Source organism: Hydra viridissima, unplaced genomic scaffold (assembly GCF_058129835.1).
Source record: "Hydra viridissima isolate aposymbiotic clone 2 unplaced genomic scaffold, HvirCarnegie_v1 scaffold_5, whole genome shotgun sequence".
Classification (NCBI taxonomy): domain Eukaryota; kingdom Metazoa; phylum Cnidaria; class Hydrozoa; order Anthoathecata; family Hydridae; genus Hydra; species Hydra viridissima.
The window spans coordinates 8,413,069-8,433,164 of record NW_028324304.1 but is presented as its reverse complement, the minus strand read 5'-3'; the positions used below and the strand labels follow the sequence as shown (position 1 = coordinate 8,433,164).

The following is a 20,096-nucleotide window of genomic DNA, read 5'->3' as shown; positions in this document are numbered from 1 at the left end:
ATGGCACAATCCAGGATACTTTGCAACAACATCTCTAAACTTTCCATCAGCATCAATGACAACCTGACAGTTCAAAGCAGGATACCCTTTTCTAAAAAAAAGAAGCTAAAAAACTTCAAAATGTTAAAATGTTTAAAAATAAGAGAGCATTAAAAACCTTTTTTGAAAAAATTGGCATCATGTTAGAACAACTGGCCACCTTTAGCCAACACAAAACTATGCTTTTTTACATGACCTTTTATTATAAACTATATGACCTTATATTATATTGTTTTAAGTTTAGCACTTACGTTATATAATTTGATGTTTTCAAACTTTAAATAACTATGATGCACTATTTAAAATGTTAAAAAAAACTTCAATTTTTGTTATAAAAATGTTGCACTTTGTGAAATTGAAGTATTGTTTCTTCATAAATTAAATAATTTTTTTAGATATAATTAACAACAAGGTTTTCTCAGGGATTTTTTTTCTACCTCAAGGTTTTTTAGGTATTCCAGGTTGAGTAAAAACCCTGTATAAAGCACCAGCTTTAAGCTCCATTCATAACAGTCCATTAATAACAAGCATATTTAACAATAAAGAACCATAAGATTATAGCTAATCTTCCTTGCATTGAGTAATAATTCTTACCAATTACTGCTTGAAAACTCCAAGTTGATAAAAGCCTTAACACTATTAGTACTTTTGCTTCTGAAGAAATTGGGTTGCTTGTCAATGTGATTGGTAATAAATCATAGTGTAAAGTGTTGACAATATCTCTTATATTGCTTTTTAGTAAACAAAATTTTTGAAGACATTCCACATCAGAGTAATCACTTAAAGCAACACGCTGAGTCTCACGCCATATTTGATCTTGATCATGTGCAGCTAGAATAATTGAAATATCCATTTTGACTAAACTTTTATAAAACTATTAAAACAACGATATGAATTATGATCATAATACTTAATAAGACATGTACCTTTTTAAAAAAAATTGTGAAGAACATATATTTAAAAATAGTAATATTATATCTTCATAAGATGTTACACTTTTGTACAGGGACTTGTATTATATATATATATATATATATATATATATATATATATATATATATATATATATATATATATATATATATATATATATATATATATATATATTAGGGTAATAACTATTATCATTATTTTTCATTACGAAACTGAAACCCTTTACATTAGAGGAACAATTGTAGGTAGATGACAGTAGCAACATCAGTTTTTAAAAAAATTGAAAAAAGTTCCCCCACCTTTTTATTTTTTTTTGTGCGCACATCGCACAGTTTGACTATCGGTTTCAATTTCACACTGACTTTTTATATGACGTTCTATATTGCTTTTAAGCACATTCCAGTCAGCTGTTTCCATTTGTTTATAAACTAGACATTTACAGATGGTTGTTAGTTTAGTAGTTTGTTAACCCTATCCTGCACAGCACCCAATTTTTTTTAAATTTTTGGCTTTGGCATTAAAACATTGTCAAATGGGATGAAATTAGATGCTTTAGTCCACCAAAAAAAAAATATTTATGATTCGAAAATATTGAATGTGTAGTATAGTACACGTTGTACACTTTGGGGTACATATGAATGAATAGCCTACTTACGTAAAAGGGAAATAAAACGAATAAAAAACATCAAATATAGCTATTGAAATAAATGCCATTTTAAATATATATATATAAATATATATATATATATATATATATATATATATATATATATATATATATATATATATATATCTCGTATATCAATATAAAATAAATCAATAAAAATAAAACACTTTTTCCTTTTTCAATAGTAAATAGGCCTTTATACAATAAATATAGCTATTGAAATAAATGCCATTTTAATATATATATATATATATATATATATATATATATATATATATATATATATATATATATATATATATATATATATATATATATATATATCTCGTATATCAATATAAAATAAATCAATAAAAATAAAACACTTTTTCCTTTTTCAATAGTAAATAGGCCTTTATACAATAAATATGACTCGCATACGGCACTAAATATATATTTATAGAATAATTGTTACAAAAAAATGTAAAAAAAAAACATTGTAGTTATTTCCATGCTATAGCTAGCGTACAGTTATTTTGAATGGTAGGCAATAAAACATTCTGGATCATTCTTTATGCATAAAGATACCTTGCATTTTTTGCAAATGAATATAGTTTTACTCTTACAGCCAGAAAGTTTGCATCTCTGCATACTAAAATTTTCTCTATTTCGCATAGGGAGATGATCAATTCTATCATACCTAATATCCTGAACTACTGCAGAAGTAATTGCTCTGCCAATAAGCTGAGGAGAATCAGAATGCATCAAGGCTTGAGCTAGTTCTAATTTATACTTTACTAAAGACCTATCATTTTCACTTGCTCTATTACCATACTTAGCTTTGTACAATTGCCAAGAGTTGATTACAGCCATATCAATAAAATGAAATATAAGTCTCTTTTACCATTTTCTTGACTTATGAAATATTCTATATAAAGATAACAGCATATCTGCTTTATCTAGTCCACCCATACATTGGTTATAGTTCTTGACTATAGTTGGACATGAAACAAAAACATGCTCTTTTTTTGATTTATCATATCTCTTGACTTGCGTTATTGGTTCGATGGAATGTATGTTAGAGGCAAGGAGGACAGATTTGTTATCAAACCATTTGCAAACAATTAGTTCAGCATTCTTATCTAATCTGTAATCTACCAAACCTCTGCCTTTGGTTTTCATTTCTTTGTCTGTAAGTAAAGGACATTTTCCAGACCTGTTGACCTGCAATGTGCAAGTTCCAAATAAATCTCTGGCTTTCAGCTCTACTAACAAGTCTGGGGAGGCAAAGTAATTATCGAAAAATACAACAACTTCTTTGGATAAAGAGGTACATAACCTCAAAACTACTTTCCCTGATTCCCCCAAGGTGCTATTAATCTGAGTTACATTTTCTTTAAGATCGCCTGCCATTTCAAATTGATAAATATACCCACTTGTTCCTGTCCTCGCCCAAAGCTTATAGCCCCATTTTTTTGGTTTTTTTTTTCATGTATACCTTCTGATGATGGTGACCTTTAAAAGGAACTATTTGTTCATCAACACACTGATGACTCTCAACCTCCACATATTTTTTAAAGTTATCATTAAGAATAGTTATGAGGGGTTTAATTTTAAAAAAAGGATCATATCCTAATTGACCACGTTTTACTTCTAAACTGTTGTCTGAAATATGCAGTACACTTAATATGGCCTCAAAACGTTTCACTGTCATAACGTCAGCAATTTGGGCAATACGCATCTGTTGAGACCAATACATACGTCTCTGAGGAAGTTTCATAATACTCATTTGCATCAACATGCCAAAGAACTGCCTAATATCTTTATGTGTTATAGTTTTCACATTTGTCAGCGATTTTAAATGAATATACTTGTTACTCTCTAAAACAAATAAATCAATAAGGTTAGCATCAAATAACAAATCAAATAAAAATAATGGACTTGGATTTTCATTCTCCAATTTGGGAACCAATGAAGATGGATTGCATTCAGCAAAGTGCCGATCTCTTTTCACCCAATGCCACATTCTCTGACGTCTGTCCGATGTTATTTCAACAACTTCATCTAATTCCTCTGATTCTTCATCCGAGCTCTCAGATACTTGGTGCATTAGATCCTGAATATTATCAGGAGTAAACCCTTCATCTGAATCATCTGCAAGAGCTTCATCTTCGGATCCACTAGGATAGTCATCTAAGAAGGCGCTAATTTCGTTGACAGATAACGATTTTGGTCGCTTTTGACTTTTGCTGGGAGGTTCATTGCTGAAAAAAAAACAATATAAGTATAGTAATAAAATTTTATATTAGTAAATTCTGTAAAAAGTAGAGCAATTAAAACCATTGGCTACACCAGGAAAATATGAATGGTTTTAGTAATTATAAGTACTAAACCTCAAATAATCTAAAATGTGATAGTTTTTTTCATTTGCGTTGAGCCTAATTGCTAATAAAGTTCTACGCATTTGTTGGCTGATTGGTAACCATAACTGCGCAATGTGTAGTACAATACACATTGCAAATATATGCAGTTTTTACTAATAAAAAAAAACAGAAACCTTTGAAAAACTGACCTAAGTTGTTCTTTATATATTTATTAAAAATAATTATCACTAATATTACGTAAATTTATAAATTTTACCTTTTATTTTATTATTATAACATGCTTACCTTGTCGAAGCAGCGTGATCCATCTTGAACCGGCAATATCTAAGTTATTGTTTAAGGAGCGCCATCTATTGACAACGGAGGAAAGTTTCATCCCCATGGCAACAGAAAATAGAGTCGTTTAGACAATTACGTCACTCATTGATATTAGAAGCATAAAAGCAATGTGTAGTTTACTACACGATGTGCAGGATAGGGTTAATAGATGTTGTTTATTATCTTTGCTTTGAATATATTCACTGACACACTTCACACGGTATTTTGCTATACCGTGTGAAGTGTGAACTCGTTTGAATATTTTTGTTTTCAGTGCAAGATTGTCAATAAAATGTCTTATAGAAATTTCAGCAACAGTGTAAAGTCAAACAGGTATATTTGGAAGAAGAATCTACCCTCTTTTTCTAAACAGAAAAGAGATCCAAGTATTCCATCTGTTGAAAAGCTAACCAATCTCACACGGATGCCGACAAACCGTCAAATTCTTGGAAACTTCACTTTTCTGTTCAACAGCAAAAAACGGCGTCTGAATCGAATCAAAATTATGATTACGGATATAGAATTGCTCTGGAGGGAATTTCTAGACTTTCCACTATTATCCAGCGCACTCATCAGAAAGAAGCTCAATAGTCTGATTGATCTATATGACAAAAACAAAAAGAAACCGTCTGATAAATTCACTGCAACACTTTCTCAGTTATTTGATGTCACTAACGTTAATGGAGAATGGAAAAGCACGGAGGATAAAGAGCTCTACCAGAGGCAAGTTGAGAGTGGAGGAAAGATTGGTTATTCAATGATCAAACAAGCCCCTTTGGAATTAATCCACCCAAAAAAACGAATCCGACTATCAACAACTCAATCTCAAGCCAGCTCTTCTCAATCCCAACCCACACAAACACATGAAAGTGACTCAGAATCTTCGGATTCTGAAACCTCTGATTCTTCACCCGAGTCGCCAACCTCTTCTTCCACGTCATCTTCTCCTGAATGCAAACCAACATATCAAAGATCAAGCACTACAACAGCGGGTTTACTAGTACTGAAAAACAACATTTCTACACATAAAGCACATGACGTTCTTGCAACCATTGCTGAACATGGTCATGATGTGCCGGTTCCAAGTCAGGCGGGTGTCTGGAAACGAGTAATCTCTGAAGGACAGAAAATGAAAACCAAAATTGTTCAAAAACTTCAAAGCAATGATCCCTATTGTCTCCAGTTTGATGGTAAAAGAATGCAAGGGGAAGAGTATCAAGTTTTTCTGCTGAAAAATTTGACAACCGAAATCAAACTCGGTATTCTTAAATGTGAGAGTGGCTCTGCCGCGGCCATTTACAAGGAACTTCATCAGCTAATTGATGAGTACGATGCTTGGGAAAATATTCGCATGATAATCTGCGACACGACCGCAGTAAATACTGGTCGTTTGCACGGGATTGTAAAGCTCATACAGGATGATGTCTTGAGCAAGGGGTTTCAGAAGCCACAATATATTGGCTGTCAGCACCATGTGCTCGACCTCCTTCTGAAGCATGTCATGGATTTTCTTATTCAAGAGCCAACAACTAAACCAGAACTCAACTATTCCTTCATTAACAAATTAACAGAAAAAATGTCTCTCTTCAGGCTGATTACCACCTCGTTGCTACAGATGATGTTAACACAGGCAAGAACCCTGGATGGCGAGATGGTTTTAAGTTCTTATTTGAACTATGTCAGGCATATCGTCATTACAAAACAACTTCACGTTGGCCTATAATCAGCTGGAAGAAACTCCCAAATTTACACCAGGCAAGGTGGAACTCACGTGCGATATATGCTGTTAAAGCATTATTTCTGATACCAGAGTGGCGCAATATCCTCACCCCAGCATGCGACTTCATCTGCTACGAATGGGCAAATGCTTGGTTCCATTCGCAACGCTACAATGAAGCGTCCTTCAATGAACTGTTTACCTCACTCATGAAGATAAAATGCAAGAAAGCAGTTAAGTGTTTGGAGACGCATTGGTCAGTCGAAGAGTCATTAATTGACATTCCCAGATCTAACCAAATTGCTGAACGTGCTGTAAAACTGATGGAGGAACTTCATGCGAAATCAAGAAAAATTGAATTTTTGAACCTGAAGTTCATAGCAAAAACTATTTTTTAAACATTTTTTGTACATTTTGGACAAATTGCTAGCTGTTCTGTATCTTATTAATTAATAAAAGTTGCTTAGTTATTACTAATACTCTTTTGAATAAAGCAAAAAACACATGTCTTTTTTTTTTTAAAAAAAATTATTTAGTCACTTTTTTCTTCCGAAGAGGGGGGGAAACTTTTTTAAAAAAAATCAAAAATGCAATTTATATTCTTTAATTACTCATAAACTTTCCTCGATTGCAAGTGGTTTCATAAAAAAAGTTTTTTTATTACCACACTAATATATATATATATATATATACAAAGTATATAATGTATTGTTATAGTATAATAATACAAATACTCTTGTGCGTTTGAGAGTGCTCGATACTATTGAATAATAGAGCAATATTTATTTATTTATTTGTATAAAATGAATAAAAACACCTTTTTATGGAACTCTGAGTTTCATGCCTTACGGCAATCATCAGCCATAGTGTATATCGTTACTTAAAAGCCGTTTAAAAATTACAAATTAAAATCACGGTAGAACGAGTTCTGACGTTACTAAACCGAAACAAAACAAAAAGACGTCAAAGGTTTTAGTCCCTGGTGTCGAATAAGGATAGCAAAAATTTCTTTGCATGCCGGCACTTTGATATTATTTCATATCTTTTGTTAAGTAAGTTTTCTCCTTTGTATGATAATATATGAAATTTTTCGCGGAGACAAAGGTTACAAACTTTTGCTGCTTGATTGTAGGGTTTGCATTGTGCTACAATCTTCCATGTAATCACCGGTTTCAGATTTTTAGATTTTAGCATCCATATTTCTTTGGAAAGTTCGGTGTCATTTTTATATTTTAGTGCGTTGAAAGATTTAAGATGGTTGGCATATCTAAGTTTAAACGTAGTTTCACTTATACCGAAATAAACTTTGTCTTTGAATTGAGGATCTCCAGAACTTACAGTGGCTTGGTATACGACATTGCTAGAAAGGCATTGGTTGTTTAACGGACAATTTTTTTGTCTATGCAGTTGCATTCTTTTGTTGTTTTATATTTATCGCTTTGAAGAATTTTGTTATTATGTGCATTTATTAAAGAATTGATATTGGGCATGCAACTATAACTAACTTTAATATAGTTTCGATTAAAAATTTTATGAAGCCTGTGTCCTATTGGAAAGTGTTTGTCAATTAAAGCTAAGAAGCGCTTTCCAATATTAGTTTCAACATTTTTGTTATACGGGGGGTTATACCATATAATTTTACGTTTGCGATGTTTACTTTGATGCTTGTCTATTTGTGGTTGGTAGGTGAGTTTTGAATTGTAACCTGATTTCCGTAAAGCCTATTCATAAGGAAGAATAGAGTTATTGAACACAGTTTCATTTATTGCCATAGCTGATAATCTTGACTCAATAGTGCGAGGGATTTCTTTTATTATATTAGGTGGATGGTTTGAATCAGAATGAACATACGAAAGTTGGTTATTAGGTTTACAATATGGTTGATAAGAACTGTCGATCAGGTTCAATGTTACATCCAGATAATTGACAATTTTAATGTTAGATTGAATGGAGATATTTAGGTTGTTATCTTTAAAAATATGCGTAAAATGCTTTTTAATTTTCTCCATTTGTTGGCCGCTTTTGTTTTCAAAAATAGCGAGTCCGTCATCACGATACAAGCCAAAATTATTTTTATCGTAATGTTGAGAAAGCTGAAACAATATAAAGATACCAACTAGTTCGCAAACTTCAGCTCCATCAAATGCACCCATTGTGACATCAAATAATCCGCCTCTTTTCTTTATCCAAGCTTCATCGTTTTTAAAAATTAAAGATTTTCTTGCATGATATATTAATTTTTTATCGTCATCATTTATAACAACATGTTGTTCGGCGAAACTGATTGCATTGGTAAGAGTGGTTTCACTAATAGATGGGTAAAAATCATTTATATCAAAAATTAGAAATTTGCAAAGGGGTTTATTTTTGATGTTTTTAAACCAATCTATAACAAATTGTGTGCTTTGCCATTGATTCAACTGTAGTTTGCTTTTTAATTCGTGGATAATTTTTGATAAAATGACTTTGCTAACTCTTCCTACCTCGTTTTTCGATGGATTTAAAAGGCGAACTGAAGGGTTGTTAATAAAGTTATCTTTATGGTCTTTTAAAGTGAAAAAGCAACCGGATGATCCGTTTATCTCAATATTATTATACACTTCATGGTGGATTAAAAGGTTTTTTCCATCCTTATTTATTTGATCTTTTAATTCTGGCGACGATTTTTTGTAGGTAGAAGTAACTGCATTTGTTAGCAGTTTGTTGTATTCATCTTTAGATAACTTATACAAATTAGATGTTTTATCTGCCTTTATTAATGTTTTATGCGATGTACGTATGGATTTTAAGTCTTTTTGCATATTATTCTGAAACTTGCAGTTTACTTTGCAAAATTTTATAGATTTAATTAGGTTTATAAGGTCTTTTTCAAAAGAACGCATTTCATTTATTTGCGGTTGGCATTTTGATGATTTAATTCCGTAGTCCGTATAACTTGAATCATTTCTTGGGTAGTTATTCATGAAGAAGAACGCCTTCCATCTCATTTTCTTTACGAGCATTTCTGTTTTGTTTAGCAGTTTTAAATTGTATTCTTTTTCAGATGGAATCGGTATATTTTTGATTGAGTATTTCAGGTTTATTTTTTCCATTTTGTTGACGACTTGAGAAGAGTGCTCAACTTGTCGGAGCAAATTTATACAAAGTATATAATGTATTGTTATAGTATAATAATACAAATACTCTTGTGCGTTTGAGAGTGCTCGATACTATTGAATAATAGAGCAATATTTATTTATTTATTTGTATAAAATGAATAAAAACACCTTTTTATGGAACTCTGAGTTTCATGCCTTACGGCAATCATCAGCCATAGTGTATATCGTTACTTAAAAACCGTTTAAAAATTTTTCAACGCACTAAAATATAAAAATGACACCGAACTTTCCAAAGAAATATGGATGCTAAAATCTAAAAATCTGAAACCGGTGATTACATGGAAGATTGTAGCACAATGCAAACCCTACAATCAAGCAGCAAAAGTTTGTAACCTTTGTCTCCGCGAAAAATTTCATATATTATCATACAAAGGAGAAAACTTACTTAACAAAAGATATGAAATAATATCAAAGTGCCGGCATGCAAAGAAATTTTTGCTATCCTTATTCGACACCAGGGACTAAAACCTTTGACGTCTTTTTGTTTTGTTTCGGTTTAGTAACGTCAGAACTCGTTCTACCGTGATTTTAATTTGTAATTTTTAAACGGCTTTTAAGTAACGATATACTAGCAACCAGACAATCTCTAATGGCCTTATTATAAAAGGACAAAAATAGACTTCGACAAAGCACTAATTGCAACAATTTTAATTACAACTATCAAAAATGAATTGTCTATAAAAAATGTTTGTCTTTCTAGACAATCATTTTAAAAACGGACACTAAATGAACAATCTCGATTTTTTAATGAGGTATAGAAGATCTATTTCATATATAATTTGGACTTATAACGAGTAATTAAATTTTCACTGCAGCATCGTTTCAAAAACTGAAAACGAGCACAAAATTAAAAATACAATTTTTCTAACAGAAGTTCATTTTTTAATTTTTTGTCCAGCGTGTGCTGTTGATTAAAAAGTTAATGTCTATTTAAAAACCTCAAAATGGACTATTTTGTGCTCAATTGAAGTTCATTAATTACTCAGTTCAGTTGTTTTTCAGTTCTCAGTGAATGTGCGTGAAAATTTATTTTTAAAATGCCCTCTCCAGTTTGGGATTTTTCTTAACATTCTATCCTCAGACTGTGAATCTGACTATGATTGGATCTAAATTTTGGAAAATCAACTATTTGTGGAAACATTATTGTCATATTCCGTCCTAAAATTTGTCACCACTTTAAATTTGTCACCATAAAAGTCATTTTTACCATGAAATAAAGTTCAAATATAATGTATCGTATATTTTCTTTTTTGTTTCTAAGGGATTTTTTGGGTAATTTAGATTTTATTGGCAAAAATCAATATTTCTGGTTTTATGAAATCAAGTAAATTTAGACAAAATCATAGACACCAAATAGACAAAAAATTATGCTTTGTAGACTTATGAAGTGAAAATTATTTTTTAACTGAGCAATCTTAGGACACCATCAAAAATTTGATAGACACAACAAGGACAAAAAATTAAACATTTGTTGTGTCCATTACAACATACAGAATTGTCTATGTCTGTGTTGTAAGTCTATCCATAGACTAGTCTGGTTACTACGATATACACTATGGCTGATGATTGCCGTAAGGCATGAAACTCAGAGTTCCATAAAAAGGTGTTTTTATTCATTTTATACAAATAAATAAATAAATAAATAAATATATATATATATATATATATATATATATATATATATATATATATATATATATATATATATATATATATATGATGAAGTAATTTATAATTTGCCTCGAAAAAAGCTCGAAAATTTTATTTAAATTAGGAATTGTTTATGCTGTGGTTAGTTAGCAAAAAATGAAATAAAGTTAAAGAGCTATAAAGGCATAATGTATTTTTTTGCTTCTACGCTAAGTATATATTATATAATAATAGATTTACTCATATAAGATATATTAAGCCCAATAAATATAATAATATAACATCTTAATAAGATGCTATATCATTATGATGCAGTTATCTTTTGTTAATATCTGTGATTATTGTTAACCCTAACTATAATATATATAACTTACATATGTTAAGATCCCTAACAATATATCAATTTGACAATAGAACTACATATGTATCATAAAATATTCTTCTTATTTAGTGATTTTAAAGCTACGCCAAAGTTAAAGCAGCTCATAGCAAGCGTAACTTTTCTTGAGTAAATTGAGCTGAGCAAGTTTCTAAAAAGTTTGGTGAATACCATTTCAGTTTGGTGAATACAATAGTTTAGGGTTACCGATAGTTTATACTTACGCAAAAACTTACGAAAGTTTTTTTGAAGCGCAACTGCGCAAGTTTGGTGAAAACGACTTTTACAGTCTTGAACTTACGCCAAACTTACGCCAAACTTACGCAAAAAAAAGTTGGGTGAATAAGCTCCCTGTTGTTTTCACCCGATCCTAAGTAAAATGTTTCGATCTCATCGAAATAAAATTTCTCTATGTTTTACGATCTCATCAGCCATGTATGCGCAACACCGCCACACATGTGGCGCTGTCTTCTGATCTCATCAAACTGTGTATGCTTTGTTACAAGCTGTTTATATTTCTTGCTACTTTCATTAAATATGTCTTCGAGAGGGTCGCGAAGCTTTCGAGCGAGAAGGAAAATAACAATAAATGTTGTTGGTAAAAATAAAAGGAAAATTACAAGAAAGTGGTATGATTCAAACAGTTGTCAAAGTCAAGTTGATGAAGTTGACGGTATTTCTTTTCTTTAAAACCATACGAAAAGTTGAGTAAAAATAAGGTCATTAAAAAAGGATCTTTATAAATCTGCTTCAAAACTAAATCTTGTGAAGTTTTGTGGTAATGGCCCACATCATATGATTTTAATTATTTTTTTGGAAAACAAGAAATTATTTACAAAACGCCTTCTCTCTATTTTTTTAAAAATACTTTGAAATGTTTTCTATTGAATTTTTTTTCAAGAATTTTAAGTAATTTGTCAAGAAATTGTTTTTCATTATTACAAAAATGTATTAATGTTTAAAGTAAACATAATGAAAATTTCTTGTAATGTTACAGGAAATAATGACAAAGGCAATGGGGTGGAACTTACTTGTAATGATAACCAAGATAGCGTTGACATTGAACAATCATTGAAAAAGAGAAAGCAAGTTCCGTACGTTGATATTGCAAAAAAACAAGCTGAAAATTGGAATATATTGAAAAAACAAGCTCTAACTTTTAAGTTGTATAATTCATCTATATCACTCTTAACATCAAGATACAGCAACCATATAAATAAAGATTCTAATTCTGATTCTCTGCTGAATAAACCTTGTTGTATATGCAATAAAATTAAACCTCTAGATGAACTAATTCAATGTCCAGATTGTCTTTATATTTGGTATTGCCACAATTGTTGGGAGAATATGCATAAAAAACTTTCTCTTTTTCATAAAGCTCGTATTTGGTGTTCAAAGGTTTGGATAATGTTTGTATATATAGGTTCTTTTTCAAAGTAACAGTAAAAAGTTTAGAAGAGTTGTTACTTACACTCTGTTATACAATAATACTCTGTTTGCAATACTCTGTTATTTTTTAATATGCCATTTTTCTTTTGATTTAAGACATATAATAATCTACATTTTTTATGTATTAAAACATTGCTATTTACAAATTTAAGGCTGGGTACTATAAGACTTATAAAGGTGAGCGACAAATCATCAAGTCATCTAATTGTCAATGTGTAAATACTTTAAATAAAGAAGTGATAGTCTTTGATGCTTCAGGTATTAATGTTAATTAATACTAGTTTATGATAATAGTTTCCAAATATATGATTGTAACTTAAAACATTTTGTTAGTTAATTTAAGTTATCATAATTTTCTTTTTGAAACAAATTTCAATAGCGGCCTTTTCCTTTTGTTTTTTTGTGCTTTTTACAACTTAGGTAGGCAACATGAGTCATATGTAGGGGAATGTTTGTGCTCTCCAAGTGTTGTAGATCTTTTGCTGGAAAATAATTTCTGGCCTAGTTCTCCTGTCCATCCAACTGCAGCATTCAGCTATGAATTAATGGATTTGATGGAAGCATTGTTTTTAGATGGGAATGTTGCTGTTAAGTCATTCTGCAAAGCTTTGTTTACAAAATCAAAAGGAGATGATTATATTAAGGTTATTTTATAAGTTCTTATAAATCTTTGAAACTTTTTTTACATTTTTTTTTTATCTATATTTTTTTATAAAGTATAAAGTATAAAAATTTACCAGGTAGATAAAAAATTAGAAAAATATCCCAATGTAATATACATAAAATTAATTATTGTTTATTATTAGGTTGACACAGTATATAAAATGTTAACCGGTGAGTGTTTCTTAAGTTATCTTTTGTTTAAAAATGACTTTCAAACCTTCAAGTCAAGATTTCAGAACTTTGCTGAGTTATCTGTCTGTCCAGCATGTCCTAAAGTACGTAAAATATATCGATAATATACTGTATTTATTCTCTTTTTTTTTGAGAAACTTTGGCATTTTTTTTTTAAGTAAATATTAGTTGTTTCTTGTTACAAAACTATTAATTTAAATATTTTGAATACTTTTCAAATTTACATTTTAAGTATTTGTATAAAGTAAATTTTTCAGGAGACTGGTACATTAGTGTTATCATTCGATGCACTGTTTGGACTGGTAAGAAAGTTTTCGTCAGGGAAAAGTCATTATGAACCAGTTCTTAAAAATCTTTATCTGATGGATCAATCAATTGTAGATGATTTTGTTGTTAGTTATAACTCTAAGCTATCATCACAAGAGTTAAAGGTATTTTTTTTCTCTAATAGCTGATTTAACTTGCATATTCAGCATTATTGTTTATCAAAGAATGTGAAAACTTGAATCTTTAATAACATTTTTTAGGCATGTAATGATTTTAAAGCAATAAATTCACTAAGATCTAAAAAAGCTAACGCAAAACTTGATGAAACAGGAGTTTTTGGTTGTGCTTGCAGACATGAAGTACCTCGAAAGTTTTTCAATCTAAAGTTTGGAGAAAGGTTTTCTTCAAAATAGTTTTCTGTATTTTAATAATAAAATTACAAAGAGTTTTAAATGTATTTTAATATAAATGACATTATAAATATCTTTTTTTCACTAAGATACTATTGTAATAAAATAGCTACTGATTAAAATAAATAGTTATTAAATACTGTATTTGAAGCTCAAACCTAAAATATGAAAGGCTTTTTAATATATCATAAGAGACATTTTTTATAGTTTGGCAAATGCAGTCTACTTGATAAATCAAGTTCTCCAGGAAGTTAATGAAAAAGTAAAAGTTGTAGTTATGTATGATATTGCATGTGTCCTTGTCAAACATCTAAAGGTAAATCTCATCATTTTGTTAAAGTGTGTTTGTTTAACAAAATGTTGGAGCTAATGTAGATTGCTCTTTGTTGGCTTAAAACAAAATGTAACTCTCTTGTATATTTTTTTCATTGTAGAAAAGAAAAAGTACTATTCTTGATAAAAACCTTTCATTCTGCATTCCATCATTTCATGTCTATGGTCATAAATCAGCTTGTCAGGTATTCTCTTTTTTAAATAAAACAGAATAAAGAAATACTTCTTCACTTAATGAGAACATCACTCTTTTGATTATTAAAATGAATACTTTGATTAATTGAAAGACTACTGGTTAAATTAAAATTGGTAAATGTATCTACCAATTTGCCAGTATAATAATATTAATTAATTTTCTATTTAGTTGCAATATTCTCCTAAATCAACTGTTGGGATTGGTATTTCAGATGGAGAGGTTATGGAGCGTCTATGGTCTACCCTCAGACGGTTTTCAAAAATTACTAAAGAGCAAACACCTAGTCATAGAGCAGACACAATTTCACTTGGTTTGCTTCATTATGCCCAATATTCTATTAATGCATTAGGTAAGTTTCAGATTAGATATACCCATGTCCACTACTACTACTACTACTACTACTACTACTACTACTACTACTACTACTACTACTACTACTACTACTACTACTACTACTACATTATAATGATAACAATAGTAATAACCATATTTTGTTATTCTGTGAAATCAATCTGTGAAATTTTATAGGTAGAAGACTTTGTGCTCGATATGATAAAGCTTTAAAACTTAAAGATACTACTAATATTGAACTTGAACAAACTTTAAAATCTGTTAATGGTTTGTCTAATTCTATAAGTTTGTATTAAATTAATTTTATAAAAGAATTTAATATTCTATAAAATTTGGGATGACTTTTTTAAAATTAAGTATTTATTTATAAATATTACCAGTTACTTTAATTACTAACTAGTTTCAAACAGAGATATTATTCAATCTTGGATAGAAGCAGAAATTGATATGGAAGAGCATAGAATTCAGAAAATTGAAAAAGGTTTCAGTTTAATAACAAATTACTAATCTGGATTAATATTGTGTTTATTTAGATTGTTTATTGTGTTATTTGTAGCTTTATGGTCATATTTGCAAATATTTGTCATATTTTTAGCAAGTGATCTTGAATCATATGCTTTAATTTTGGATGATTGGTGGAAATTGAGGTAAAATGCTGTTTATTATTTTATGATGTAACTGTTGAACATTTAGACCCCTGCCTCTCCTCCTCCCTCATAAATTAAAATGATTATAATAGAAAAATAACTGATCTTTTCACTCATGGCCCAGCTCCATGAGTAAAATGATCAAAACTCTCAGTATGCCACATCTTATTTTTATTATTAATAATGTTACATTTAAGGATTGTTTGATTGAGTTTTATTAGTTACATTTTAATTTATCAGAAGCGATATTGCACTCAATGACAGAAATTTAGAGAGCTTTATGGAACTCGAGCGGTAATTTTTTATTTTTAAAGATAAAGCAAAATTTAAAAACATATTCATCATTAGTTATACATTATAAGGTATATTTCATAATTTCAGACTTGAGAAAGAACTTAAAAATAAAGAAAAGAAATTAAAAATTAATGTTCGTTGGGATCCAACCACTCATCCTTTTAAGGACACCATAACTGCAGTATATGAAAGAAAGAGAAATTTTATTCTACAAAGGGTTCAAAGTTTTGCGTTTCAAAAGTTGTTACTGAGTAATTTAAAAAAAAAATATGCAGGTAAGAAGTTAACATTCAAGATCATGTTATAAAGCTTTTATTTGACTAAATTCATATTGATTCAAATTGTCTACTAAAATAATTATAAAGTAAAAAACAAAAAGTTAAAGTTTTGTAAAACTTATGCACACTGATATAAAATTGTAATACAACTTTTGTTTAGATGGACAGAAAATAGCTATAAAGCTAAGTAAACAGATAAACAAAAACAACAAACATTTACAAGATGCAATCAAAGAGTTTAACTCTATAAGTTTATTATATCCTAGTAATACTTTACCAAATATTATTGTTTGGGATGAAGTTACCAATATGGAGAGTGCTTTTTGGAAAACCCTCAATGATGAACCAGAGGCTTTGATTGCGATAACTGTTAAAAGAAAATGTGTCGAGTTGTATCAATTAAATTGTAGAGCTGTTGAAGAAATTGAGATGTTAAAAAATGAAATGCAGAATGTATTAGATTTTTACAGCAATTCCATTAATAAATACAAAGAAGGTCTAGCATCACTTGAACAAAGTTTTTTAGATGATGGTTGGAAAGCTATATTGTTGAAAGAAATAGACTCTTTAGTTGGTAAAATACATTGGTTGTCTGAGCTTTTTCTTCAGTATTTTAATTCAGATTCTGAAACGAATGTTCAGTTCTTGGGAGAGCTTGATGACGAATTAAGTACAGACTCAGATGAGAGTGATGTAGATTTTTCTAAAAGTAGTGAGAATTTCTAATTTGACGGGGAGTGTCGCAATTGATGTTAGTAATATTTTGAACCCTTTATCGTATTTTTAGGCATCTGTCAATTTCTATGAACTTTTTCCTCAGAAAAAAAATAACAGATGCTTGCTACACCGTCATCAGGGGAATGTTAACTCATTGTGTTAATGATAATTTTTTTTTAATATTGGACTTCACTTTCTTGTTGATTCCTAAATTTTATTTGGAAAAAATTAGCTTGAGTTTCTGTATTATTTTGTACGAAAAATAAGAATTAATAAATCTAAGTCTCTCACCAATTGTAAACTATTTTTTGAAAGTTTACATGAGTCATTCTTGCACATAAGCGATAAGTTCTATCCGTTTACTATCTTTTACGGCGATTTTTAGAAAGGGATCACATATTTTTTTATTGTATAATTGAAGGGTTTATTAACATATACTTTACTTGTGCGTAAATTCAAAGAAGAGTTGTTAATGTCGATGTATTTAATGAGATTAGATGAGAATCTATATGTATTTTTAAGTTAGTATTTAATGAGTTAGGTTAATAAAATTTATTGATAATAAGATAATAAATTTATACCGTTTTTGGGGAACGGAAAATGGATGACTATTATAAATCATTACCAATGTGTTACAATGTGAACCTGTTTTGAACGCCTTTAGCGACTAAAAATAAAAAGCTTTTGAGGAAGAGTTTATTAATGCGCCAATTGTTTTACAGATTGCTACTCTCTGCAATTCTTTATAAGCATGTTTTTTTCAATTTTTACAAGGAAAGAAGCAAAGCAAACTTTTGTTAAAAGTAAGCTAAACTAAAAGTTTTGATTTAGTAATTCAAAATGGTTGCCGAGTGCTATACGATTTTAACAATTCAGCACAATTATCGACATTAAGTTGTATTTAAGAAAATAGTAGTGACATTGTTGATACACTATTCTAAACGTTTTGAAAGAAATCAAATTTACAAACGCCGATGGCCTTTTAATTCTTATTTTTATTATGTAATGACAATTTGAATATTTTCATAAAATTAAAAAGCTTTTTCCTCAGTTTTACATAAGCAATTAGATCGAAAGAATCCAAAAACTGATTAACAATACTTCCCAATATGTTAAGGAAAGTCAGTAAGTTTTTACATGCATGAATGTTTTGTGATAAAACTAATACTTGAATTTTATGTAATGCCAATGGAAATTGGTATTTTGTCATTGTTCACTGTTGTAAAGAAAAAGGTATGCTAACACTCTATAAGATAATGATGGATTTCTGTAGATGAACTCGGAATAGAAAATCGTAATGCAAACTTTTGTAAAACTTTTTTGCATTTGTAACTCGCTGTTCTAACAAAAAGCATGTAATTAAAATGAAACTTTGTTTTTCTTAAGCAAGCATTTCCCTACCTTGGATTTTTTTTTTTTTTTTTTTTATCGCTGATTCGATAATTTTACAATATTTTATTCAAGTTTGTATTCGGAAAAATATATTCTTTGTGGAGATTTGAAATTTCAATTTTCACAAAATTAACGAATTGAAGTAATTTTTACTTTTACGTACGCAGGCTTTCCGTCTTTTTAAAAACCCCCAGTTCGATGTTTCATTTTCGTGTTGAATATATTAAATTAAAACTTTGTACAAATTTTTATTCCAGTCTGTTGAAATTTAGCTTGTTTAATAGTAGTGAAGAAAAAGTATTTGTTTGCTTGTGCATAAATCTCAAATTTCAAATAATTAGCATTTGCCATATAATTTATGTACCTTTTACTTCTTAACTACCCAATGCTGTGTGCTGGAAGGTTAATAGCACAACAGATTGGTAAGCAGCTAAGTTTCTCTTTAAGATAAAATATTTTTTATGCATTAGTTTCTCAGATAGGTACTACAAAGTCATAAGTGCTGCATGAACTATTAGCTGAGCGCTGTGAGTACACACAACAAAGAGGTTACTTCTAGAGTTATTTGGTTGTATAGAGTTTTTATATTTAAATAATTATTATATATATACATATATACATATATATATATACATATATATATATATATATATATATATATATATATATATATATATATATATATATATATATATATATATATATATATATATATATATATATATTACATATATATAATATCATATCATATAATAAAAATATTATATATATAATAATATATCATATACTAAAAATATTATATATATAATATCATATCATATAATAAAAATATTATATATATAATATCATATCATATAATAAAAATATTTTGAATTGGTTTTTGAATAGGGGCAGTTTGTTCTTTATCCAGGTGATAAAGACATATTTTTGCATAGTTTTCTGAAATAAGTTTAGTCAGTGAAAATAAATGGTTATCAGTTATAGCTGAGTCAGACATGAGAAGTTAATATTTCTATATTCAAAAATTTATTAATAGTTTATGAATTTTTTTTAAAGGTGTTTTTACATACATTTATATCTTAAACTAGGAGTGATTATTAAACTTTAAGGGATAATTAACATTTAAAGATATTAATTAGAAGGAACCCCTGAGTTGTATGTGCTCACAGTACTCAGCTAATAATTCATGCAGCATGTACATATCTGGTATCTTGCTTCAAAAATTGAAAATATAGAATTTCTCAAAATTGTAAGTAGACACCACTGCCGCTTACCATCCATTACCATACATACCATTAATAATTTCTTTAATTGTCTAATTTTTTAAAAATCATTTCATTTATTTAAACTTCTTAAAAATTTATTTCATAGTCTAGTTTTTCTTTCAAAGCTCTGTTTAATTATTTTCTTTCATATTTCTGTAAAACCTTACATGGGTCACCGCTAAAAGCTCTGATCGCTGCCAGCTTGGGAGGCCAATTTTGGCTTCAAATTTAAAAGAAACAAAACAATAGAATACACTTTCCAGTTATATTTTGAGATCAGTGCTTGTCATTCTGCCCGTCGGGCATGCGCCTTGTATTAAACTACTATTTGACATGGCCGACACGGCCTCTCTGATCTTTAATTGACCGGCAGTGTGGCCGATGCGGCACAATATTTTACCATTGCCGCCACGCCGAC

At 29.4% G+C, this 20,096-nt stretch overlaps 1 protein-coding gene across 3 annotated transcripts; it reads left to right on the top strand.

Annotated features, from left to right (window-relative positions):
- The first annotated feature begins 11,583 nt into the window (after nucleotides 1-11,583).
- On the top strand, nucleotides 11,584-17,542 carry LOC145199369 (uncharacterized). Of its 3 annotated transcripts, XM_090088101.1 has the most exons (16): nucleotides 11,584-11,897; nucleotides 12,222-12,622; nucleotides 12,826-12,931; nucleotides 13,094-13,317; nucleotides 13,480-13,611; nucleotides 13,786-13,959; nucleotides 14,056-14,192; nucleotides 14,413-14,521; nucleotides 14,640-14,723; nucleotides 14,903-15,083; nucleotides 15,263-15,352; nucleotides 15,486-15,566; nucleotides 15,681-15,732; nucleotides 15,973-16,026; nucleotides 16,114-16,301; nucleotides 16,465-17,542. In XM_090088101.1, the coding sequence occupies exons 1-16, from the start codon at nucleotides 11,636-11,638 to the stop codon at nucleotides 17,028-17,030; spliced, it is 2,841 nt and encodes a 946-aa protein (XP_089944227.1). In that variant the 5' UTR covers nucleotides 11,584-11,635; the 3' UTR covers nucleotides 17,031-17,542. The 3 variants fall into 3 exon arrangements, with proteins under 3 accessions (XP_089944227.1, XP_089944228.1, XP_089944229.1); XM_090088102.1 differs by lacking the exon at nucleotides 15,263-15,352; XM_090088103.1 differs by lacking the exons at nucleotides 15,263-15,352; nucleotides 15,486-15,566.
- Nucleotides 17,543-20,096: the final 2,554 nt, after the last annotated feature.